This window comes from Marmota marmota, unplaced genomic scaffold, assembly GCF_001458135.2.
Source record: "Marmota marmota marmota unplaced genomic scaffold, marMar, whole genome shotgun sequence".
Classification (NCBI taxonomy): domain Eukaryota; kingdom Metazoa; phylum Chordata; class Mammalia; order Rodentia; family Sciuridae; genus Marmota; species Marmota marmota.
Window position 1 is genome coordinate 3,335,013 of NW_025999999.1, and position 26,108 is coordinate 3,361,120.

At 43.7% G+C, this 26,108-nt stretch overlaps 2 protein-coding genes across 2 annotated transcripts in view; one reads left to right on the forward strand and one right to left on the reverse strand.

Moving 5' to 3' along the window:
- Rrp12 (ribosomal RNA processing 12 homolog) overlaps nucleotides 1-5,200 on the reverse strand; it is a 34,741-nt gene extending 29,541 nt beyond the window's left edge. The window contains exons 1-3 of the mRNA XM_015494577.2: nucleotides 4,946-5,200; nucleotides 3,955-4,184; nucleotides 497-580 (exon numbers count right to left, since the gene is read on the reverse strand). Coding sequence (XP_015350063.2) covers nucleotides 497-580; nucleotides 3,955-4,184; nucleotides 4,946-5,198 — 567 coding nt within the window. The 5' untranslated portion in view covers nucleotides 5,199-5,200. The remainder of the gene's footprint in view (nucleotides 1-496; nucleotides 581-3,954; nucleotides 4,185-4,945) is intronic.
- Nucleotides 5,201-17,198: 11,998 nt separating this feature from the next.
- Nucleotides 17,199-25,193, forward strand: Pgam1 (phosphoglycerate mutase 1). Its single transcript, XM_015494578.2, has 4 exons — nucleotides 17,199-17,461; nucleotides 22,329-22,603; nucleotides 23,135-23,315; nucleotides 24,118-25,193. The coding sequence occupies exons 1-4, from the start codon at nucleotides 17,323-17,325 to the stop codon at nucleotides 24,285-24,287; spliced, it is 765 nt and encodes a 254-aa protein (XP_015350064.1). The 5' UTR covers nucleotides 17,199-17,322; the 3' UTR covers nucleotides 24,288-25,193.
- Nucleotides 25,194-26,108: the final 915 nt, after the last annotated feature.

Sequence of the window (26,108 nt, forward strand, 5' to 3'; positions counted from 1 at the left end):
AAAAAAAAAAAAAAAAAGGAGATGGGGGTAGGGATGCAATTCAGTGGTAGAGCACTCCCAGGTTCAATCCATAGAACCAGTAAAGAAAGAAGAAAGTAGTAGCCAGGCATGGTGGTGCATGCCTGTAATCCCAATGACTCAGGAAGGTGTGGCAGGAGGTTGGAAAATTTGAGACTGGTTCAGTGACTCAGTGAAACCCTCTGCAATTTAGTAAGGTCCTCTTTCAAAATAAAAAATAGAAAGGGCTGAGAATGTACTCAGTGCTAAAGCACCCCTGAATTCAATCCTTAGTTGGGGGGGGGGGGAGAGCAGGGGGAAGAAGAGTGGACTTTTGTGTTACAAGGAAAAATACCTACAGCCTTACCAAGTCGCCTGAGCACAATGGAAGCACTTTCACCTGTTCAAAGTTATCCTTTTCTGTCCCTATAGGCCAGGGACACCTGTCTGCTCTCTGTAGTCTGACTAACCTATTGAACCCCCAGGTGCACCCACTCACCAGAGCAGCAAAGTACTCAGTTTCCGTCTCCTTCCCTCCCTGGGAGCGAATCACCTCGGTGACAGCAGCCAGAACTGCACAGATCTGCAAGAGGAAGAAGGCACCTGTGATATATCTGGAAGCTACTCCGATCTGGGTTGGCTTCCCTTTCTTCACAAACTAAAATCCTAAAGCCTACAGACGGACAAGCACTCAGAGCTGGGGTACACCCCATAGGTCTAGCAAACTGAAAAACTCAGAACATGAATGCTAAAATTTCACTTCAAAGAATCCATTTCTAATGAAGGAAAGGGAGAGGGAATGAGAATAGGAAAGACAGTAGAATGAAACAGACATTACTATCTTATGTACATATATGATTATATGACCAATGTAATTCTACATCACGTACAACCAGAAGAATGAGAAGTTATACTCCACGTATATATGTCAAAATAAATTCTACTATCATGTATAATTAGAATTTTTTTCAAAAAAAGAATCCATTTCTTATAGAAATACCTACATAAAGGTGTAAAGATTTTTGCACAAGTATGTTCACTACAACAAACTGGAACACCCAAGCAGTCATCAACAGTGAATTAATAATGTACTATTATTATTTGATAATGAAGAATTTAAATGCTGTACAGTCATTGAAAAGAATGAGTTACAAATATGTACTTTCAGTGTACTTTCTATACTGTTCAATGGGGAAAAGTTGGAGAACAATGGACATAAAACAATTATATTTTGGTAAATCCAAATAACCTAATATGGTAAAAAATACACAAAAAAACTCCTAGAACAGTAATGTTGACAAGAAGAACTGAATACTTGAAATGTAGCTGCTGGGACGAAAGAACTGAATATTTCTTTTTCCTTTTTTTATTTTTGATTTTTTTTAGTTGCAGATGGACACAATATCTTTATTTTAATTTATTTAGTTTTATGTGGTGCTGAGAACCAAACCCAGGGCCTCATGCATGTGAGGCAAGAGCTCTACCACTGAGCTAAAACTCCAGCCCCAAGAATAGAATATTTTTTTAATTCTAATTAAATTTAAAAACTAATACTTGGGAGCTGGGGATGTGGCTCAAGCGGTAGCCTGCTTGCCTGGCATGCGTGCGGCCCGGGTTCGATCCTCAGCACCACATACAAACAAAGATGTTGTGTCCGCCGAAAACTAAAAAATAAATATTAAAAAAAAAAAAAAAAAAACTAATACTTGGGCTAGGGATGTAGTTCAGTTGTCAGGCATGCATGTGTGAAGTCCTGCATTTAATCCTCAACACCAAACCAGCAAAAACAACAAACACTTGATCCAGTTATTGGGAAACACATACTTAGAACAATCTGGTATGTAACTCTACTTTTGCAACTGTAAATGTTAAATTCTAAATAGAAATCAAGTATTTCCAATAAACTGCCCTCCTTTTTTTTTTATTTTGGTACTGGGGACTGAATCCAAGGTGCTTTACTACTGAGTTACATCCCCAGCTCTTTTTATCTTTTATTTTGAGATAGGGTCTTGTTAAATTGCTAAGGGCCTCACTAAGGTGCTGAGGCTGGCTTTGAATTTGTTGTCCTCCTGCCTCAGTCTCCCAAGCCACTGGGATTACAGACATGTGCCACCAGGCCCAGCTCCAATAAAAATTTAATATGCAAATGTGAAAATACAGGAGTAAAGGTAAATTATACACTTGTTTTTGTTTTGTTTTGAGATTGAATCCAGGAGTGCTCTGCCACTAAGCTATATCCACTGCCCTTTCTATTTTTCATTTTACATTTGAGACAAGGTCTTGCTAAGTTGCCCAGGCTGGTCTTGAATTTAGACTCCTGCCCCAGTCTCCCAAACAACTGGGATTACAGGCATGTATCACCATGCCTGGTTACACACTGTGTGTGTGTATGTATGTGTGTGTGTGTATGGTACAGGGGATGAAACCCAGGGCCTTGTGCATGTGAGGCAAGCCCTTTATCAACTGAGCTGTATCTCCAGCCCCACACTTTTAATATCATAAAAATAATGTACCTTTCATTTTTTTTGAAACGGGTATATTGGCATATGCTCATAGTCCTGGCTACTCAGAAGGTGAGGCAGAAGGACTGCTTAAGCCTAGAAGTTTCAGGCCAGCCTGGACTACACAGCAAGACCCTCTCTTGGGGGGGTGGGGGTGGAAAAAGCTCATTTTAAAAAATATTGGTTGTATATTAAAATAATAATAATAAATTAAATTAAATATATTTAAATAAAATATATTAAAATTTGCCAGGCATGGTGGTACATATCTGTTATCTCAGCTGCTTGGGAGACTGAGGCAAGAGGATTGCCATCCTGGGCAACTTAAATCCTGCCTCAAAATAAAAAACAAACAAAAGGTCTAGGAATATAGCTCAGGGGTGGAATATCCCTGAGTTCAATACTCACTGAAAATTGAGGGGGAAAAAAAACAGATTAATTTCACCTGTTTCTTTTCTTTCTTTCTTTCTTTTTTTTAAGAGAGACAGAGAGAGAATATTTAATATTTATTTTTTAGTTTTCGGCCGACACAACATCTTTTTTTGTTTGTTTTTTTGTATGTGGTGCTGAGGATCGAACCCGGGCCGCGCGCATGCCAGGCGGGCGCGCTACCGCTTAAGCCACATCCCCAGCCCACCTGTTTCTTTTTTTAATGTAGCTAACTAGAAAATTTTCAATTATACAAGTGGCTCCCTTTACATCACTGGGCTGTCTATTTATTTACTGGTCCTGGGGACTGAAGTCAGGGCCACTCAACCACTAAGCCACATTCTCAGCCCTATTTTGTATTTTGAGACAGAATCTCACTGAGTTACTTAGCACTTGCTTTTGCTGAGACTTGCTTTGAACTCATGACCCTCCTGTCCCAGCCTCTCCAGCTACTGGGATTACAGGCACGGGCCACCATGCCTGGCTAGGTCATTTATTTATTACCCATATACAGTAGCCACAGGGGAAGAGTCAAATTGGGAGAATAACTATCACATTTTATTCTATTGACATCACCTTAAATTTCAACATTTTTTCATTTAAACAATGAAAACTACAGATACACATAACTTTAAAGTATAAATAGAATTATAAAGGTAAATAAAATTTAATTTTGCTAAATAAGACATTTTATAATCACTCTTACTCAGCATTAATTAATTCAACAATTGACGTATTTTCAATGTTTCTTGAAAATATTCTATGTACAATGTCCTGGGTTAGGTATAGTGTGGAGATAAATGTCTGGAAAATATTCCTCAGAATTTTATACCTCAGCAGGGAAAATGCTCTTACAAAAAGTGGAAAGTGAAACCTGCCCTAGGAGGAATTAATATGTAGGGGACACAAAGGGTAGGAGAGATGACACATCATTCAGAAACCAGCTGCTGTCACCAAGGCTGGAGGAAAATAAAACGCATGAGCCTGGCCTCTCCTCCGTCTCCCACACCCTTCTCAGCCTCCCTACCTCCTTGTGGGCCGCTGAGTTGGACTCCCAAAAGCGCTGTACTTTGCTGAAGGTGACATTTGTGCAGTCAGAGAGGCCACTGAGAAAGGTGCCGGAGGACTTCTGGGTAAGAGCCAGCTCCTCATCTTCGTCCATGGCTGTCTCGGGGGCTTCACCTTTGCCCAAGCGCAGGGATCCTGACTGCAGCTCATTATGCAGCTTCACAGCATCAACTGTCAGGTCGCTCTTGCCTGAGAACCAGAGGCACAAGGTAAGGCCCCGCACTTCTACCCAAACCTCCTTTTGGCGACAAAACAGACAACCCTGTGAAACAAAGCAGCCTAGGTCTGGTCCCCTATCCCCTACCCGGCGAGGCTGAATTCTGAACACGATCTGCCTTGTCGGCCCACTGTGTGCCTAAAACTTAGAAAGCCAATGCGAAAGGGAACCCTCCCCGACAGTTCCCTTGTACTGATGGCATAAGCGTCCATGGGAGTCGTCCGGGAGTTAAATTCAGAGGCCGGGAGAACACATAAAGATGAAAGCCTCTCTGGAGAGCGAGCCATCTAAGTTTACTTTTTAAAAATATTCTTAGTTGTGCCTTGCATGCACAAAGCCCTAGGTTCGATCCCCAGTTTAAAAAAAAAAAAAACAAAACTTAGCTGTAGATGCACACAATAACTTTATATTTTGCTTATTTTTTTACGTGGTGCTGAGGATGGAACCCAGTGCCTCACACATACGAGGCAAGCGCTCCACCACTGAGCCCCAGCCCCAGCCCCCAAGTTTAAGTTACAGTCCTGTACCCTGGGCAAGTCATTTCTCCACTGTGGACAGTTTCCGCATCTGTGAAATGGAAGGGCTGCCTTCACAGTGAGTTTCAGATCAGACAACCTAAGACGTGAAAGTCCCAATACCTGGGCCCCGGACCTCGAGAGGACCCGGACCCGCCCAGATTCAGGCCAGTTCAAAACAAGCAGGCGGCCCTGCTCGGGTCTCAGGGACCGGTTACCTGAGGGGCGGCTGAAGAAGCGGCTGCGGGCAGCCTGGCGGTGGCGACAGATGGCGGGATTGCTGTCACTGCTGTGGCCTTTCTTCCAGCGTTTCAACTTAGCTGACACACCTGAGGGCAACTTCCCCGAGCGACCCATGTTGACTAAACCGTGGTTCCCAGCAAGCCCAGGGAACCGGGTTTCAGAGACGCAGAAACACGCAGAGAATCCACGTGGGTGCTCGGTGCGCCTCACTTCCTCTTCCTCTGGCATTACTTCCGGAATTGCATGCGTTACTATGGCAAAACAGTCAACATCCGGTTTTACGTTTGCTCTTTCCTTCAGAGCCTGGGGAACTCCCGGAGTAGAGGTGTTGCTAGAAAAGAAGTTCTGTTGCTAGGAATTCTCTGGTCTCTTACTCCAGGGCCACGCCAAGAGACTCCTGGCCCTAGGAGGGAGCCTTATAAAACTGGAATTCCTTTGAAGGTAAAAAAAAAAAAAAATCTACATTTCCATTACTTTAGAAAAAATCTGATTTCGAAAGAGTTGAGACCTGTCCAAACCTGAAAGTGTGAACATGAGTTTGGCCTGCAGAGAGAAAAAAAGCAGCCAGTTGTGTTCTAGATTTGCTTTGCAAATTAAAAATTAAAACTACAATGAAATGACACTACGTACCCACCAGAACGACTAAAATTAAATTGATTATTGATTGTAGTCTGGTGCAGTGGTGCATGCCTGTAAGCCCAGAGACTTGGGAGGCTCAGGCAGGAGGATCACAATAAACTAAAGCCAGCCTCAGCAACTTAGCATGGCCCTAAGAAACTTAGGTTTTTTTTTTTTTTTTCCTGTCTCAAAATATTTTTTAAAAAAGGCTGGGGATGTGGCTCAGTAGTAGAGTGCCTCTGGGTTAAATCCCCAGTACCCAGTGCTAGGTCTGTAGCTCAGTGATAGAACACTTGCCTAGCATGTGTGAGGCTCTGGGTTTGATCCTCAGCACCATATAAAAAATAAGTAAATAAAATAAAGGTATTGTGTCTATCTACAACTCAAAAATTTTTTTTTAAAGTTAAAAAAAAAATCCCCAGTACTCCCCCCCCCAAAAAAGAATTAAAAAGTGATTAGTGAGGGCTGGGGATGTGGCTCAAGCAGTAGCGCGCTCCCCTGGCATGCGTGTGGCCCAGGTTGTGTCCGCCGAAAACTAAAAAAATAAATATAAAAATTTAAAAAAAATGATTAGTGATACTAATGTTGGTAAGGATATGGAGCAACTGGCTATCTATATAGTGGGAGTATAAAATTGATACACTCACTTTGTTAAACTATGTGGTAGTGTCTACTAAAACTGAACATAATCCTACTCTACAATCCAGCAATTAATTCCTGTATATACACCAATAGAGATGCTTACTTAGAGAAAGAAGAGGATATTCATAATAATCCAGTACTGGAAATAATAAAATAAATTTTTATCCATTTTACTGTTAATAGTTTATCGATATATAATTAATTGCTATAGCATTCAACCATACACATCAACTTCTACATAGTAAATGCAATGAGAAAGAACAAACTACTACTATGTGCAACCGCACCTATTGTCTAGCTTGAATGAAAGGCTCCAGACACAAAAGAATGCATGTTGCATGATTCCATTAGATAAAGTTCAAAAACATAACTAATCTCATTAGGAGTCAGAACAACAGATTATCAGGAGGTGGTAATAACAGAGTTGGTATAAAAGGTGTGGTTATTTCATCATCTTTTGGAGTTTATGTGGATATGTTCACTGAGAAATAATTCATTGAGCTGTGAGCTTATAATTTGTATTCTTGTCTGTATAAATCTTACACTATCTAGGCAGACTGAAAATAGAAAGGATTTTGTGCACACAGAGAAGAAGGAGCTTAAACACTGTTAATGTAAGAAAGCATCAGTACAGAGAAGACAGAAGTCAGCACCAGCTTTGGGCCCCAGTCCCTCTGGCCCCAGGAAACAGCTCCACCCCCACCACGGGCCCCATTCCTGGGACCCTGGCTGAGACCTGGGTGGTAGGACTGATAAAAGGGAACTGGTGGTTTAGGGAGGAAGGGGACACATAGTGTGGAAACTATTGCAAGCAAGATAGTGCTAGCCACCAGAGACTTGGGGACAATTGCTAAGAAAAAGCAGAGAAAGTGTTGGGTTTATCTTAAACTCTGTAAGCGTCTATTTTTTGCTCTTTAAGCTGTTATAATAATACTAAATCCACTGGGCTACTGTGAAGGTTCAATTTGAAAACGTGTCTATGGCAAAATATGAACAGTTACTAGTGAGACCTTGCAAAAGATGCAGTGGTGCACCTTGTCCATCAGAGGGAGCTCTTCAAACAACCTGTTTGACTAAACCCCTATAGAAAGAAAGCAACGCTGTTGAGAAGATTGGGATTTTACAAAATCCGATGGGGAGATTCTGAGGCTCAGCCTTCCCACACTTTTCCTGGTCAACGGAAATCTGCTTACCTCCAAAATGAGTCTTCATGATATCTATATATAGTGTCTGGATGAATCACCAGCATAGAGTAGGCTTTGAGGGGCCAGCCACAGGCCACTTACTGGGACTCTGTCTCGAAAGTATCTGCTTAGAGCCTCCTCCAGGAACCATATGGCACCAGAAGAGGGGGGACAAGAAGCATCCAGATATCCTGAGCATATTTTCTCCCAATACCCCACAGGGCTCATGTCCATGGTGAAGGACAAACTCCCACCTCTGAATTCCAGTGATGACTTCAACCTAGGAATATTAGCCCTGTCCGTGGTCGGCTACATAATGCTAGGAAATACCATTCTTTTTTTTAATATTTTTTATTTTTTAGTTGTAGTTGGACACAATACCTTTATTTTACTTATTTATTTTTATGTGGTGCTGAGGATCGAACCCAGGGCTTTGCATGTGCTAGGTGAGCGCTCTACCGCTGAGCCACAACCCCAGCCCCTAGGAAATACCATTCTTAGCCATAAGATAGATACTGCATTTAGTCCCTCTGGGTTGGGACTCAAGTAACCACTGGCTGTGTGACCTTCAGCGGGACACCTAACTCTCTGAATCTGTTTTCCACATATAAAATGGAGATGATAAGAACACCTACCCATAGGGTTTGTGAGAACTAAATAAGCTAATGTATGTTAGGTGCTGGGCACACTGCCTGGTGTGCAATGAGCAGGTAATAAATGTAATGTATTCATGTTACCCCCCAAACTCTTAGGGATTGCAAAATACCTTCTCACCTATGATCTGAGGAGGACTTGGGAGGTGTCCTCATTTCACACAGGAGAAACATGGCTCCAGGGGGGTTCAGTAACACCTCCAAAGGCACAGAGTTGACTGACGGGGCAGGAGTTAACTGATCCAAATTTTTGCCAGGAACTCCCCCCATAGCAACTGCTCTAAAACCTGTTTGCAAGGTTCATTTGGAAGGAACAAAGCTGCCACACCCAAAGCACTGAGGCCTGGAGGGGCAGGAAGGTTATTTTTAGGTCCTTGGGGTTGTAATCTGTTACAAAACTGGGCAGGAAGAAGGGAAATTGAGGGTCAGCCTGTTGCCCAAGACAAAGAAGCAGCAGATGGCCTGGGTGTTTAACTTAGGGCTCAAGCTCTGGGAAAGGGAGAGGGCCTTTGTCATCCCCAGCAGCACATTAGGCCGCACATAGCACAGTTGCAGCTGCTTGTGATGTTAAAGTCCAGGCTTTGGACTTAGCCTGGGTTTGGAGCCACATTCCGGCTGTATGAGCTGGGGTGGGCAGCTGAACTTTCTGTGCCACAGCATTGCATCTGAAAATAGGTTGCTGTTATGAGGCTCAAATGAAGTGATGCACGTAAAATGCCTGGCACACCATTGCTGCAGGAGGCCAGCAGTCCTTAAATAAAAAGCTGAAGGTGACGGCCAGGCACAGTGGTACATGCCTATAATCCCAGTGGCTCAAGAGGCTGAGGCAGGAGGATTGTGAGTTCAAAGCCAGCCTCAGGAAAAGTGAGACACTAAGCAACTCAGTGAGACCCTGTCTCTAAAAAAATATATAAAATAGAGCTGGGGATGAGGCTCAGTGGCTGAGTGCCCTTGAGTTCAATTCCCAGTACCAACCCTACCCCTGCCCCCCACCAAAAAAAAAGAGCTGAAGGTGTGAATGTATTTCTTGCTTGAGGAAGGCGGAGCTGTGCAAGTCAGGTCCCATCTTTAGGAGTGCACGACAGAAGTGACCTCATAGAAGGTGTGGAAAGTGCGAGACTCAGTGGGGGGTGCCCTGGGAGGAAAGAGAGGTGGGGCTGGCTGGTCAACAGCAGGGTGACTGTGGCCAGTGGGCTGGCTTTCAGACCATGTTCACAGAGACAAGTTGTCCTTGTTGGGCCACATGGAGACAAGTTGTCCTCATTAAATTATTTAAAACTGGTCATGGAGGTGACTTCTTGTCATGGCAACAGAACAGTCTTTCTGTTGGTAGGAATTGTCCCCCTGCCAGGTAACTGGTAGCTCAAAACATTCCCTCTTCTGGGAGTTATTTTGCTTTAACAAAGGATCCTTTGCTCATGGAAGGAAGGTTTTTGGACTGGCTGCTATAAAATTTTGGCCTGGCCCAGGGTGTGCCCCTGAGGTTGCATTTGTTACCTCTCTAACCTCCTGGGGCCAGGGAGTTCCCAGCACAGGGAAATTAGCGGCTGGGAAGAGGAACATCAAATCAGAAATGGAACTCCGAAGACTGATTCCCAGTCCCTTGTCCTGTAAGGGAGATGTGAGGCATCTGTGGGTAGTGTGGCTCCCCTGGCCAGACCTCATGGCCACATTTTGCCCCTTCTTCTCTGAGGCCTTTCCTTTATCTCTCCTTATGTCTCCCAGTGAGCAGAAACCTGTGTTGTCTTCTGTTTATTTTATTTTTATTTTTTTACTTTTTTTGTGTGTGGATCTGAGGATTGGACACAGGCTTCACACATGTAGGCAAATGCTCTACAACTGAGCTACATCCTGGCCCTTTCAAATTTTTATTATGTGTCCCCACACTCAGGTGAGAACCTCCTGCTCTTGCCCAGTCACACTCCTGAGAATATCCCTGAGCTGCACCAGAGAACCCTGACTGCCATCTTCCCACAGCAGGGCCACCATTTTAGGTTCCCCAGAGCCACCTGCCCACTTCCTCCCATGGAGCAAGGGATTTTGTTTCTTAATAATTACTTACAACTTCTTGAAAACAGCTTTGTTGATGGGGCTGGGGTTGTGGCTCAGCAGTGGAGTGCTCACCTAGCATGTGTGAGGCCCTGGGTTCAATTCTCAGCACCACATAAAAATAAATAAAGGTATTATGTCCAACTACAACTAAAAAATAAATATTTAAAGAAACCAAGTTTGTTGAAATATAATCCATGTATCATACACATTTTTTTCCTCTTTGCTTTTGGAACTGGAGATTAAACGCCAGGACTCTCTACCACTGAGCTATAGTCCCAGTTATTTTTATTTTTACTGTGAGTCAGGGTCTCACTAAATTGCTAAGATTGGTTGCAACTTGTGATCCTCCTGCGTCAGTTTCCAGAGTTGGATTATAGGCCTCTTTACTCACTGAAAGTGTACAATTTGTTTTTAGTATCTTCACAGATGTGTACAACTTAACCACAGTCAATTTGAGAACATTTTTATGACCTCAAAAAGAAATCGTGTGCACCTTATTTATAACCTCACTCCTCCCAGCCCCAGAAGCTAATCTTCCTTCTGTCGCTATAGATTTGCCTGTTCTGAATATTTCACATAAGTGTAGTCATATAAATTGAGGTCCCTGTGCCTGGCTTCTTTCACTCAGCATGTTTTCGAGGCTAAGTCATGCTGTACTCTATGTCACTACTTCATTTCTTTTTATGACCAAATAGCATTCCACTGTGTACATGTCCTATATTTTGTCAATTCACCTGTTAATGGACATTTGGGTTGTTTCCATCTTCCAGCTGTTGTGAATAAACTGTCATAAACATTCATGTGCATTTATGTATAAGTTTTTGGGTGGACATGTTTTAATTTATCTTGAGTGTATAGCTAAGAGTGGACTTGCTAAGTCCTGTGGACTCATTTAACAATTTAAGGAACTCACGTGGATTTCTGTTTGTTGTTCTTTCTTGTCCACATTTCTGAGGCTGAACAACCCTGAACCTGTTCCTAGTGCCAGCTCAGATAGGCCATTTTCTTCCACTGCAGTCAGAAATATAAAGGCCATCAGTTTTCCTGCTGCACCCTGGCAAAATCTTTCATAGGCCTATGGAAATCTGGTTACCTTGCCATCATCTGACATCTACCTACAATGGCTTTCCTTAGTCAGTCAGTATTCACTGAGTGCTAACCTAAAGACTCTTATGAGAAACATAAAGTGTACTGTGGTGGCCAGGAGAATACAGCCTTCTGATCTGATATAGCAAGAAGCTGGTTGACCAGGGCCCCACCTACTTCACTCTGAAATCCCCCCAGAGACTGCACTGCCCATGGGCTGCCTTCGCCCATGACCTAACATCCCCACAACAGGATACCCAGGCAGTCCTGATCCAAGGAGACAGGGTGACTTTGACTCAAGGACTCCCCAACAGGGGCTCGGGATGTGGCTCAAGCGGTAGGGCGCTCACCTGGCACGTGTGCAGCCCGGGTTCGATCCTCAGCACCACATACAAAAAAACCAAAGATGTTGTGTCTGCCGAAAACTAGAAAATAAATATTAAAAATTCTCTCTCTCTCTAAAAAAAAAAACAAAAAACTCTACATTTCTGGTTTAAAAAAAAAAAAAAAAAAAAAGGACTCCCCAACAGACTGCTGAAATTTCCTCAGAAAACACTTGCAGTCTAAGATGCTTCCGCCCACCCAACCTTCTTTCACTCAGAGTGCCACTGCGCTCCCCCTCCCCATTTCCTGTCACAGGCAATTCTCCTGACACCCTTCCTCCAAGTCCTATCTTGGCAACTGCTTCTCAGAGATCATGGACTAACACACTACCAACTGCTAGCCAGTCACTAAACTCCAGACACATTTAGTGCAAATAACAAAGTACTTGTTTTGTACTCAGAATTTAATCTAAGAAAATATAGAGTAAGGAAACAGTTGAATGTGCATGAAGGTAGAAGGAACAAGAAGGTTTGTACACTGCCACGCTTTGAGCATGGTCATCTTCTTGGCTTTGCACACAGGGTCATGGCGGATGGTTATGGTGCAAACCCTGTAGCTTTTCTCAGAGACCAAACAATCTCCATAATTTAGAGAGAAGGGCTTGTACCAAAGCTGAGCAGAACACTCCAGCCTGATGATGAATGGTTTTGAGGTTGGGGGAGGGGGTGTTGTCAGGGGTAATGTCGGGGGCATCCTAGAGAAAGCCACTACTCTGTCCAGAACTCTCCTCTTGGTTTTGTGGCAGCACAGGCTCTGACTCTGTTCCTTTTCGATGGCATTTCAACCCGACAGAAAGGACAGCTCCTTTTCCTAGAAGCCAGTCATCAGTTTGGCTTCTCTGTCTCTCTGTCTCTCTCTCTCTCTCTCTCATAAATCCTCTCCTCAGACGCGGAGAGCTGAACATCTGGTGATGAGTTTGCAAGATGGTTCTGCAAGTAAAGACATGTGGTGTCTTCACAGGGAGTCCCAGGGCTGAACAGCAACCACCCCTCTTCCATCCCTTGGAGACGAGGCTCGCCCCACTCATTCTAAATCTGGGCCTTCACTGAATGTTCAGTACTTGATAAGGAAGTTATTTTTCAGTGGGGAAAATAAATGGGGAAGGAAAGCTCAGGGAAGCATTTCTGTTCTGGAGGGACAGTGGAGGGTAATGGCTGTGACTTCTGGTTATCCTTCTCTGAGTTGTCCTAACCCATACCCTTGTGGTTGGAAAACTGTTAAGAATCCTCAGCTCAGGAGTCAGTCCTGACCCATGTCTGTGTCTTGTGTTCAAAAGAGATAAGATTAAAAACGATGTAGGAAGACAAAAATTTTAAACCCACAAAATAGGAATAATAAAAAAAAAAACTAGGAGGAAAATAAGCAACTAAGGGTAAAAATACAAACCNAAAAAAAAAAAAAAAAAAAAAAACAGTGGAGGGTGACATACACTGATTTATTCCTACCTTTTACCAACATTTAAGAAATCTTGGTTTGATAAGCTTTAAACTTCTTAGATTTGAGATGCTGTGATAGACACTGACTAGGGTCCCATAATTGCCCAGGAATTCTGTTTCTGTCTGCACAGCCTTCAGGGTCCTATGGGCAGGCATGGCCTCCCATCTACTATCTCTCAGGATCTCTGTGCACCTGCCTCTCTCTTCTCACATAGCAAGTCCCAACCTTGAGGCCCTTCCCCATGGATTGCCTCTGACTTGTTACTGATAAATCTGGTCTCTTGCTCATCTCCTGCTCTTTTGAATGGTTCCCCTCACTTTCCTCATCTTTCCAATGTGAACTGGAGTGGCAGGAGATGGGCACTTGCAGTGGAGGACTATTGAGGCCTCACCCAGCTCTGATACTCAAGGACATTCAGGGACACTACAAAGGGCAAAGCATATTGCTACCTGCATGTGTGTGGGTGTATGAAATATGTAAAGATGTACTTATCCTCAAGGAATTTGCAAGGTTCATGAAAAATAGTGAGGTAGTCAAACATGGTGGTACACCTGTAATTCCAGGTACTCAGGAGGCAGAGGCAGGAGGATCATGAGTTCCAGGTCAGCCTGGAATTTAGCAGCAACTTGTCTCAAAATAATAAGGGCTGGGATGTAGTTCAGTGGTGGAGTAATTGAATTGCCTAGCATGTGTGTAGCCCAGTTTCAATACTCAGTACTGCAGAACAAAACAAAACACAAAAAACACAACTCTGAGATAATTTAATCCAAGGTAAATACTCTGTGAGGCACAGAATTTCCAGAGTTCATCATAGTTTCAAGGAGATGAGAGATTCCTTCTGGAGGCAGAGGGGATTGGTGAAGGAAATAAAGCATATTCCTTAGTTTTTTCCCAGGGCTGGTGGCACAGATGCCCTTGGCCTCCTGCCAAATAATTCTAGTTATCTTGCTTGCTCTTTTTCCTGCAGGCTAGTCATCCCCTATCAGGCATCCTGCTGGGAGGGCAGTTCCAGCTGTGCAGCCCTGGAGTCCCATGAGTTTCTGGGTGCAACTTTTGGAGCTGCTCTCCTTCCAGTCACCTCTCTGACACTGAATTCCATATTTTCCCAGCTGCAGAAGAGGGAGGCAATGGGGTGCTGTGGTTAGTGTGCAGACTAGGCCGTTGAACTGCCTGGGTTTGAGTCCTGGTGTCTCCTCCACTTCCTGCTGTGATTGTGTGCATAGTTTTTCTCTCTGTTTCCTCATCTGTGGAACACAATTGTATAAGTAGCTACATGATATGAATTGTTGGAGGGTTGAGATAATAAACACAACATGTTAAACTTCTACAAACAGTAGGTATTATAATAATTTATCTACAACCTGTCATATGCGTTTTGATTTATTTATTTTTAATTTATTTTTTAAATTTTAGTTGTACATGGACACAATACCTTTATTTTATTTATTTATTTTTTGCTGGGAGCCATTAGCCAAGTAGGTATGACAATTTCCTTGCCAGCGTACCCCATGTTGCTGACATTTTGCAGTGACATTGAATGTAGTTGACCTTGCTCAAGGACCAGGGCGGATTAGGGTGTTCCCGGTTTAACATAATCGGGTTTAGGGCGTTCCCAGTTTAGGTTCCAGGTTTAAGGTTTAAGATTATTCCTGCTGGGAATAGGGCGTATCCTGCTGCCTAAGTTCCCCTTGAGTTCTCACGGGATTCAGACAGTATATTTTGGGAGACAGAAGCCCAGTGGAGGTGAATTTGGGAGAGAACGTGGATTTGGGCAGAGAACGTGGATTTCCCCAGAACGTGTTTGTAGACGGCTGGTGTGAGTTCGGGAATAAAGAGTTGCTGTTTGAATCTACAAGCTGTGTGGTGGCTCGTGATTTTGTGCCCAGCCAGACTGCGGCAATTTTTATGTGGTTCCGAGGATCAAACCCAGGGTCTTGCATGTGCTAGGTGAGTGCTCTACTGCTGAGCCACAACCCCAGCCCCTTGATTTTTTAAAATATATATTTTTTTAGTTGTTGATGGACCTTTATTTTATTTATTTGTTTATATGTGATGCTGAGAATAGAACCCAATGCCTCATACATGCTAGGTAAGCACTTTACCATTGAGCCCCAGCCCCAGTCCACGTTTTGATTTTTGAAGTTCCTAAAGGGCCTTTTCTTTATCTCTGAAAATCTTTTTTTCCACCCTTTGGGGTCAACAAATACCTAAAATGCAAAAAAAAAAAAAAGAAAAAAAAATGGAGGTTGGAGTATAGGTGAGAGCATGGACTTGGGAGCCAGTTAGCCTAGGCTTGGATCCTGGTTCCAGTTAACCTTGTTCAAATGACCCTATTCTCACTTTCCTCATCTGTATAAGTGGGGAGTGCTGTTAGAGTCTGTAAACAAGTCAAAATAACACCTGGCATTTAGCCAGGGGAATGTTAGAGTTGGTAAACAAGTCTGGATGGTGCCTGGCAAAATGCCAGAGGGAGTGGTTTGAGAAGTAACAAAAGCGAGCCATTAAGTGTGGAGATTCCTGATTGGTTGACTGCTCTATAATTAGATAAGCTGTGTGGAATGTATAAATACTGCTCCTGTCCTGCAATAAATGGCTCCCATTCCTGCTGTATCAATGTACACAAGTTGCTCCTCACCCCCCGGTTATTTTGCCCAGCCAGCCGGACTGCGGCAGAGTGCCTGTTTCAGGGGGTCCTAGGAAGATAGGAAGATTGAATGAGTTAGTGTTTAAAGCACTTAACAAGGCTGCCTGGCATGTAGTAGGTGCTTTACCAGTGCATGCTAAAAATATTTTTCTTTTCCTTTTTCTTTTTGGTACCAGGGATTGAACTCAGGGATGCTTTACCACTGAGTTATATCTCCACATCCTCAGGGACCCCTTTGTCTCTTATTTTTTGGTACTGGGGATTCAACCCAGTGGTGCTTTACCCCTGAGCTACAGCCCCAGTCCTTTTTATTTTGAATGTCTCGCTGAGTTGCTTAGGACCTTGCTGAGATGCTTAGGGCCTTGCTGAGTTGCTGAGGCTGGCTTTGAACCTGCAATCCTTTTACCTCAGCCTGCAGAATTGCTGGAATTATACCACCTTCCCTGGCTAAAAACTCTTCTAGCTCTCCTGTCAAAATACAGCAAGCAGCACAGATGTGGCTCTTCTTTGACCTCTGTTTGTGTTGAAGGGCAGGAATTCGACTCATTCTCACTGCTTGGCACATGTTTAGTGTTCATTAAAGTGGCTAGATTGAAATAAACCAGGAGGAAGGGATGTGCGCAGGAGAAGGCGGCCCAAACAGGCAGATATTTTAAATTACTGATTGGGGCAAAAATGGGCCCTGGCAGTGACCAGAATCCACCAATTTCCAGAATGTATGAAGGGGCCTAGCGTTTGCTTCATGATTGTAGGGGGAAACATCAACAAGAAGCTGTGGACAAAGATCGGAGCAGGGTTATGGAATCAGCAGAGTCAGGGTCCTCATCTGTAAAGTAAGTAAAAAGACCAGTATCCTACTGACGTGAAACAGCAACAACTTTCTTTTTCTTCTTTCGTGGTACTGGGGATTGAACACAGAACTTTCCACAAGCTAGGTTAGCACTCTACTACTGAGCTACATCCCGTTTTTTTAATTCAATTTTGAGAGAGTCTCGTTAAGTTTCCCAAACTGGTCTTGCCCAAGTAGCTGGGATTACAGGTATGTGCCACCACGCCTGGCGCGACTACCACCGTATGCTGAGCACTTCTAGGCAGAATCGATTCAGGTACCAGGTAAGAACCACAATGTCCACTTTTCAGCCCAGGCTGAGACAGGTTTTGTGACCTGTCGGTGATTCAAAGTACATAAGATGGATGAATGAAGACTCGAACGCAGTTGTGAATCAAACTGTGTACAGATGGAACAAAAACTTGGGATTACCTAGCGGTTCAAAGGATAGGGGCTCATGAAGGACCACATCAAGAGCACCGCCCAACCCTAGCACCAGGCAGCGTGCAAGCCTAAGGCCCAGCCGCCCTTCGTGCTTACGTGCGCTCCGTGACCGCCGCGGCGGAGGCGAGGCAGGCGATGGAGAGCGCATGCGCTCTTGTGTTCCGGAGCGCGCCCCCACCCTAAACTGGCTGCAACTGCGGCATAGAACGCATGCGTACACCTGGCGGGCGGAGGGCGTTCCCGAGAAAGTGGAAAGATTTAGTAGAGAAAGCGCGCGGGAACCCGGCGTGGGTTGCGAGCGCGCAGGCGCGGCCAGGGGGCGGGCTGACTCCGGAATCTCTGCAAGCTCTAGTTGGCGCCGCATCCTTACCTCGCCGCCATGGCTGCCTACAAGCTGGTGCTGATTCGGCACGGTGAGAGCGCCTGGAACCTAGAGAATCGCTTCAGCGGCTGGTACGACGCCGACCTGAGCCCGGCGGGCCACGAGGAGGCGAAGCGCGGCGGGCAGGCTCTGCGAGGTACCGAGCGGGCTTGGTCGTGGGGGGCGCCCGGCCTTGGAGGCACCCCTAGTGCGAGCCCCGGAACAGGGCCGATAGCTTGCGCAGCCTCTCTCCAGCAGTTTAATTTGCAGCTGGGGAAGCGGACACAGCGTGGGGAGTCGACTTGCTCAAGGTCACCTAGTGGAGTGTGAGGGGCCGTGCTGGGAGGAGGACGCGTGGCTGGTTGCTTCGCAGCCCATTGCGCAGTTGGGGACATCGCCTAGATGCAATTTCTCCCCTTTTAGCCTGAGAATTTACACTTCAGGGGTGGCTTTCCTGGAGATGGGGCCGCCTGCGGTCGGTAGGCCATTGTAGGGTTCTCCCAGGGCGTGGGGCTCATGGAAAGTGCCTGGTGCCTTCCAATGGCTGGCCTTTTTAAGGAACTGCTGCAGATGGTAGCGAAGCGGCAGGCCACTAGCAGGCTCTTACCTGCAGTACCCGGAGTGAGACTCGCTACGGGTGCCTAACCTGTTTCAAGACACCGAGAAATCCGCGTGCTTGGGGACTGCTTTGCAGTTAAGTAACCTGCCACAAATACTGAATCCAAAACGCATCCAATTGCAACCGAGTGAGTGAATGAAGGATTTGAGTTGATAGTTTCTAAAGTGGCTCCATAAAAATCCCTTCCTTCCTATCCCTCCTTGTCCCCCTTTTATAGATGGGAAAAGTGAGGATTGGAAAGGTGATTTGTTCAAGGTCGTATCTGCTTATTAGTCCAAGGTCCTTGCCCCATTTCTGGGTGGAGTAACAGGTAGGTGTGAGGAACTGGCGGGCTATTGGCCAAGGACAAAGGCCTAGAAAAGTGGAAGTGGCCCAGAAAATGCTTGCCTATTCTGGCTTGACCCATCTCCGTGATTTTGGAATTCTAATAAGGAATCCCTTTATTGAAGTGCTTTCACTCATGACTAAGGCAGATCCTGCCCTGGTCCCCTCTAATCTCTGGACAAAACTGGTATATGAAAGGGTTATATGCATGGTTGATGTGGTGCTGATATTTGACCCCAAGTTGCCCTCTCTAGCTTCTTGACCTCCATTGTACATCCTTTTGAAAGGGACAAAGCTTTGGAAGTCTGAGAAATGTAATCCTGTTGGGAGGGCAGATATGAATGCTCTGGGATGGCCTGTTTTAACCTTGGCATCTAGGAGAGGCCCTAAAGGAAAAGTACTAGTAAAGGAGGCCATTTTCTTTGGTTCTCTGGCAGGAAGAACTGTGTAGTTCTGTGGTGTTTTGCTGATGCTTAGCCCAGGACAAAGTCCTTTAAGACCATCAAATGGTTAAACTTGTAATATCTGTAAAATAACAAACCCAATTTCAGTCTTCTTTCTTTCATGGTACTGGGGATTGAACCCACGGATACTCTCCTGAGCTTCACGCACACCCAGCTGTTATTTTTTATTTTATTTAAAAATTTTTTTTTGAGACAGGATCTCACTGGTTTGTCCAGGCCAGACTTGAACTCCTGATCCTCCTGCCTCAGTCCCCCTGGGACTGGAATTGCAGTTGTGCCATCATGCCCAGCCCCATTTCAGTTTTAAAATACTGTTAGTATTAAATTTCAGAAAAATCAGATAAAAATTTTTAATGTGTTGTGTGCATTACAAATAATTACATTTTAGAATAAGACCAAAAGCAAAAACTGATTATCATTATGAATAATCTAGTAATATAAAATATCTTAAATACATATATTAAATTCCTTTGTGCTTCAGTTAATAGTAGGAGAAAATGGAGATAGCTAGAGATGGTGGTTAAGAGTTGGTTAAGAGTTGGTTTCAGCAGGAATCTAGTGAGAACTGTTTCCCCATGCCACGTTAAGGTAGAGAAAGGGAGAGGTATCCTGGGGAGAATGGAGTCCACACTACACCATCCACCCTATCCCTGGTTGTACTCTGATTTAATGGGCAAGCCAAAGGAAAAGGCTTTATGCTTCTGATCCTTTAGCATTCTCTTTAAAGAGTCCTAACGGGAAGCACTTTTCTCCTCAGGGACTATTCATGTATCCAAAGTGAGATAGATACTCCACTGCAAGTGGAAATAATTGCAATTAAACAGCCTGTAGCTTTTCATCATGGGAGCTGAGGTTTGCACTATAGGTATTCACTTCCTACTGACTCAGCCTTTGTTGGGAGTCATTCTTCCCCTTTAGGTTAGGGAGGAGGTGGCTAAGTAGGTGACAGTAGCCAAGTCTCCTCAGCCTGGTCCTGAGGATCAATGAAGATATCTGTGGTCTTTTCTCTTGGTGATGGTGATGGTGGGTTTCCTGATGGTTCATCTTTCCATTCCCTATTGGCTCTCTTTTTATGGGCTGCGGGGTACGGGAGATTGAACTCTGGGGGCACTCAACTACTGAGCCACATCCCCAGCCCTATTTTGTATTTTATTTAAAGACAGGTCTCACTGAATTGCTTAGTTTCTCACTTTTGCTGAGGCTGGCTTTGAACCCGCGTGCCTCCCGAGCCTCTGGGCTTACAGGCCTGTGTCATGGTGCCCATCTGTGCTAAAATTTGAAGAGGACCTTGTAATGTTGTGGAGAACAAGAATGTTTTCCTGATTCCCAAAAGGAAAAAGTTGTCTCCTCATTCAGGTGGGAGGGAAAATCATTTGATGAAACAAGACTGATTCATTGTAACTTATTGGCTGGGCCAACATAACTCTTAATTACAACCTGACATACAATAACTAACATGTATGGAGAAATGAGTGATTAATTTATAAAGGAATCAGATAGCTGGGTGCCACTGGTACTATATGACTACTGTAATCCCAGCTATTCAGGAGGCTGAGGCAGAGGAGCCTAGTCTGGGCAATTTAGTGAGATCCTGTCTCAAAAACGGCTGAGGATGGGGCTGGGGATGTGGCTCAAGTGGTAGCGTGCTTGCCTGGCGTATGCGCGGTGCTGGGTTTGATCCTTAGCACCACGTAAAAATAAAAAAAAGATTTTGTGTCCACCGAAAACTTTTGTATATATATATATATAGAATGGTTTCTGCTAATTTTGGGAGAAGACTTAGAGAATAGGTTAGCACTTTTTACTATGGTAAAAAGGAGTGATGGATTAAGGACTTCCACACTTTTCCTGATTCCCAAAAGGAAAAGGTGGTTAAGTAGGTGACAATAGCCAAGTCTGGTCAGCCTTGTCCTGAGGATACAATTTCATGCAACAAACTGAAGTTTTATTTAGCATTTGCTGTGTTCTGATTTTGGGGATTTTAAAATCCCATTTTTCCAAAACTAGAGGTCTAATAAGTATCAGAAATGATATTTCAAACTAATACAAACACCAGCATCCTTAGGAGTTAGGAAAATGGAGACAGCTACAGATAGATGGTGGTTAAGAGTTGGGTTTGGGGGCTGGGAATGTGGCTCAGTGGTAGAGTGCTTGCCTGGCATGCATGAGGCCCTGGGTTCAGTTCCAGCACAGAAAAGAGTTGGGGTTGGGTTCAGAATCCCCTCAGCCTAGGTTTGTTTTTATTTGCAGGGGGTGGTGGTGGTGGTTGTGTAATAAGGGATTGGACCCAGAGGACTTTACCACTACATCCCCAGCCCTTTTAGTTTTTTTTTTGTTTTTGTTTTAATATTTATTTTTTAGTTGTAGTTGGACACAATACCTTTATTTTATTTATTTTTATGTGGTGTTGAGGATCAAACCCAGTGCTTCACACATCCTAGGCTAGCACTCTACCACTGCGCTACAACCCCAGCCCCTTTTAGTTTTTGTTTTGAGACAGGTCTCATTAAGTTGTTTCAGGCCTCACTAAGTTGCTGAGGTTGGCCTCGAACTTGAGGCCTCTCAAGTCACTAGGATTACAGACATGCGCCACCGAGCCCAGCCTGCAGCCTAGGTTTTATTTGTCCAGATAATGGCTGTAATCTTGGATAATTTGCTTATCTCTTCACATCTATTTCCCTCATCTGGTAAAATGGATGTAAAGACTGTAACCTCATAGGATTGTTATGAAGACTAAGTAAAACATAGTGCCATACCAATGGTAAGCCCTCTGGAAATGTAAGCTGTTACTATTTAGGAAGAGATTCTAAGTTGGGTGGTTTTGTTTTTTTTTTTTTTGGTACCAGGGATTGAACCCAGAGGTCCTTAACCACCAAGCCACATTCCAGTCCTTTCTGTTTTTTGAGATAGGGTCTCACTAAGTTGCTTAGTGCCTTGCTAAGTTGCTGAGGCTGGCTTTGAATTTGTGATCCTCCTGCCTCAGCCTCCTGAGCAGCTGGGATTACGTTATGCATCCCTGTGCCTGGTAGAAATAAATTCTTAAAATGTGTTTACACATGGGCTAAGGATATAGCTCGGTTGCAGGCCCTGGGTTCAATCCCCAGCACACCCCACTCTCCCCAAGTGTTTAAACACTATTTTGGAAATTAGCATACAAGCACATGCCTCAGGTTAACTTGTCAGTACATTAGGCCTTAGGGTAGATGCATTACTAGGGATCTACTAGGAGATATATACATAAGTCAACAAATTTTGTTGGCTCATGCCTGTGATCCCAGTAGCTCGGGAAGCTGAGGCAGGAGGATCACGGTTTATCCTCAGCAACTCAGCAAGGGCCTAAGAAACTCAGTGAAAACCTGTCTCTAAATAAAATACAAAATAGGGCTTGGGATGTAACTCGGTAGTTAAGTGCCCCGGATTCAGTCCTTGGTACCAAAAAACAAACAAATTTTGTTTTCTCAAAGACATGATATCACATTTACTATGGAAATATACAAAATAAAATATTTGCCAAATAATTTTAACTCGGATACCTGTATAAGAGATTTATGTGTTAAAAAAAATTATGGTTCAGAGTGAACTTGGTTAACTTAGCACTTGGAACTTCTAATTTCCAGATGCTGGCTATGAATTTGACATCTGCTTCACCTCAGTACAGAAAAGAGCAATCCGAACCCTCTGGACAGTGCTGGATGCCATTGACCAGATGTGGCTGCCAGTGGTGAGGACTTGGCGCCTCAATGAACGGCACTATGGGGGTCTGACTGGCCTCAATAAAGCAGAAACTGCTGCCAAGCATGGCGAGGCCCAGGTAAAGATATGGAGGCGCTCCTATGATGTCCCACCGCCTCCAATGGAGCCTGATCACCCCTTCTACAGCAATATCAGTAAGGTATGGGCAAACCTGTTTGATCACTTCACCTAGAATCAGAGGTTAGAATCGGCCTCCTTATCGTTATTATTTTTAAATTTTTATTAGTAGCTTCCTGGTCCCATTGAGCTTATAATTTATGATAAAATAGTTAATGGAGTCTTTCCTCTACCAATGAATGACTGCTGGTTACAATATGAATTTAGTATTTATTTCAGAATTTTTATCTCCATATTTGTACCTCTACTATCATTTTATAAAACCCATTCTTAAGCTTCCTAAATCAATTACAAGTTAAAATGAACTAGGAAAAATCTTATTGCATAACTTTTCTAAGTTATATTTCTTTTGTATTGAGTAGTGGGGGAGGGAATGGCAGGATAATGATCCTTTTTCCTAAGCTGGCAGCTATGTGCTGAACCTTGGTGAGAGAACTTCATCCATCCCTTAACTCCTTAGGAGATGAGGAATGGCAGAATTATTATACATTCCGAAAGCCATTTATTGAATGCTACTGGTAATAATTGGTAAACAAGTTTTGTTGTTGTATAGGATCGTAGGTATGCAGACCTTACTGAAGATCAGCTGCCTTCCTGTGAGAGTCTGAAGGACACCATTGCCAGAGCTCTGCCCTTCTGGAATGAAGAAATAGTCCCCCAGATAAAGGAGGGGAAACGGGTTCTGATTGCTGCCCATGGCAACAGCCTTAGGGGCATTGTCAAGCATCTGGAGGGTATGTGCATTTTTTAGATGGGCCCTCAGGGATGGATAAAGCAGAACTTCCCGAATTAGGGACATAATTTAGTATAAAGGAGACCCTTGGGAAAGGGCCAACATACTGATAGTCTTAGACAATTTACGTTGACTTATAGTGGTATAAGTTAGTATAAGACACTTATCCGTTTCTCAAAATTTGTTTGCAGAGCAGTAGCAGCTGAACTCCTGACAACTTGTTATACATGCAGAACCTCAGGTCCTATTCTAGACCTGGTTCAGAAAAATATTTATGATAGTTTGAGATGCCCATCTCTAGACGAGGATGTAAACTATTGATACAATGTTCTTCAGTTTCAGCCTGGCTCAATTTCACATATAAATCTCCATCTTACATTGTTTAGCTTCTGAGGATCTAGAAGCCCAGAGTGCCAAATTTTCACAGAAGGATGGACTATATAGGATGTTTGGGATGTGGATAGTCATGCTTCACTGTAGGTTTAGATCTTACTAGGTAGGGATATATCTGCAGTATGCACCTTTCTGTAGTTTGCTGGTAGCCCACCCCAGAATCTTGTGTACATTCTCACACTTTTTTCCTTGCTTTTCAGTTTAGTGGCTTGAGAAATTAGTCCTAGAGGCCACTCCTTATGGAGTCAATCTACTATTATAAATATCTAATTACTATTACAAAGATCAGATTAATCAATTAATCATTAATTCCTACCAAAGTCTTTTCTCACCTGGGGGGATGAAGAGTAAACCTAGAGGGGTGATGTGGATTCACACCTTGTGTGGCTGATCAGGATGGCTCTTTTCAGGTCTCTCTGAAGAGGCCATCATGGAGCTGAATCTGCCAACTGGTATTCCCATTGTCTACGAATTGGACAAGAATTTGAAGCCCATCAAGCCCATGCAGTTCCTGGGGGATGAAGAGACCGTTCGTAAAGCGATGGAAGCCGTGGCTGCACAGGGCAAGGCAAAGAAATAAAGGCAAGATCGCAGACCACTGTACCAAGGAAGACCCTGCCCATCCATTCCTTTGCACCTCTCTCCTGCATCACCATACTGACCACATCTGTGGGCATCTTAAGTTGTAGCTGCAGATGGGGACCAGTAGCTCCCACTTTAATTTTAGCATTTTGTCTCCTGCACCCACTCCCTTTGTAGATTGTAATCAGAATAGAAACTCTGGGGCACAGGTTCTCAATCTAAGCCCAGGGAAGGCTCCTCATATCCAGAAGAGTTGAGGTTGTAGTTGTTGGTTTTTTTCTTGAGAAGGGTAGGGAGGAATTGTGCCAAGGCATGACCAATGAGAAGAAGCCAGAGAGCCTGTTTGTGTTTCTAAGAGCCAGTTCTGTACTCTTCTGTATTCAGGTCACTGGGAAGATGGGTAGCAGGGGGCTCTAGTCATTCCAGTGGAATACAAAAGTAACCTGCATGGTGATTTAAGAAAGACAACTCCCTGACCCCAGAGGAGCTGGCTCCACAATGTTGGGATCAACCCTAACTTTTGTTACATTTACTTTCACTAAAGAAAAAGTATATATATAAATAAATACTAAAAAAAAAAACCTTCTGGGTTTTTTCTAGTGGTGGTTAGTCCCACATGTGGTCACCAGAAACTAAGCCATTCCTCACACCAATATGGGATAAGCTCCTTGGCCTATAAGGTGCAGGAGTGTATCTTGCTATGTATCTTAGAGAATCTCTCCTCTGCCTTGTTTTGTGGCAGTGAAATGCCCCTTGATCATGTCCAAGCGTGTCTTTTACTGTGTCTGATTTCTGAGTCTTGTTCCAGTTGCTTGGCCCTGCCACAAAGGCCCAGTACTCATTTAGCATAACTGTAATAAAATCTTTTTTCCAGATCAGTATAATAAAGGAGTGATGTGCAATATTTTCCTGTGTGATGTTATACCTCTTTTCTGAGGGATCTTAGCATCCAGCAAAGCTTTGTATGATTAGGAGTTTTAGAACAATCATTACATGCTAATAGTATTTGAGTTTCTAGAAGTCTCCAGACCCTACACTAATAAGTCATGACTAAACCTGCCTTATGACAAGAAAATAATGGAACACCTCTATCAGCTACAAGATAGTGCTTCTCATTTTGAACACATAAGAATCCCTTGTGGAACTTAAAAACACCTGGTCTTGTTATCACTCAATGGTCCCTTCCTAACACTGGGCACAGCTGCTCAGTTGACTATGAGAATACCTGCAAAATTTTTATTGAATACTTGTTATGTGTAAAGTACTAGGTCCTGGGGATTCAGATAAAAAAGAATAATGTCCTAAAAGGAGCTCATCTACTATGAGGCACATAGCTTTGTACAATATTATATGCTTACAGCTGAGAAAATTAACTTGTTTTGTATTAGATCAGGGAATTCTATTAACTAGTTGATCCAAATGCTCTTTGGAAACAGTGACACATAAACAAAAAAATTGGCACCAGTTGGCCTCCACTTCTACACCCTGCAAAATTATATCATGAAAATATTTGCTACTCTTGTGAAATCTATATACTATAGCTAGAAATTGAGATGTGGGAAATAATTATAGAGGGGTACAGTTTACTCAGAGTGCAAACAAACTTTGTTCATTTGCAGTTATCTTTAGTACTGACAGGGAAGACAAATATATCCTGATTTTAAATAAAGCATTAGATGGTAGCCCAGGTTAGGCTACACTGTTTGGGTAAAGAAAAATGGCCATCTAGGGAGGTTATAGCTTAGTTGGTGGAGTGCTTACCTTGAATGGATAAGACCTTGGGTTCAATCCCTAGTGCCCCCCTGCCCCCCCCCCCCCC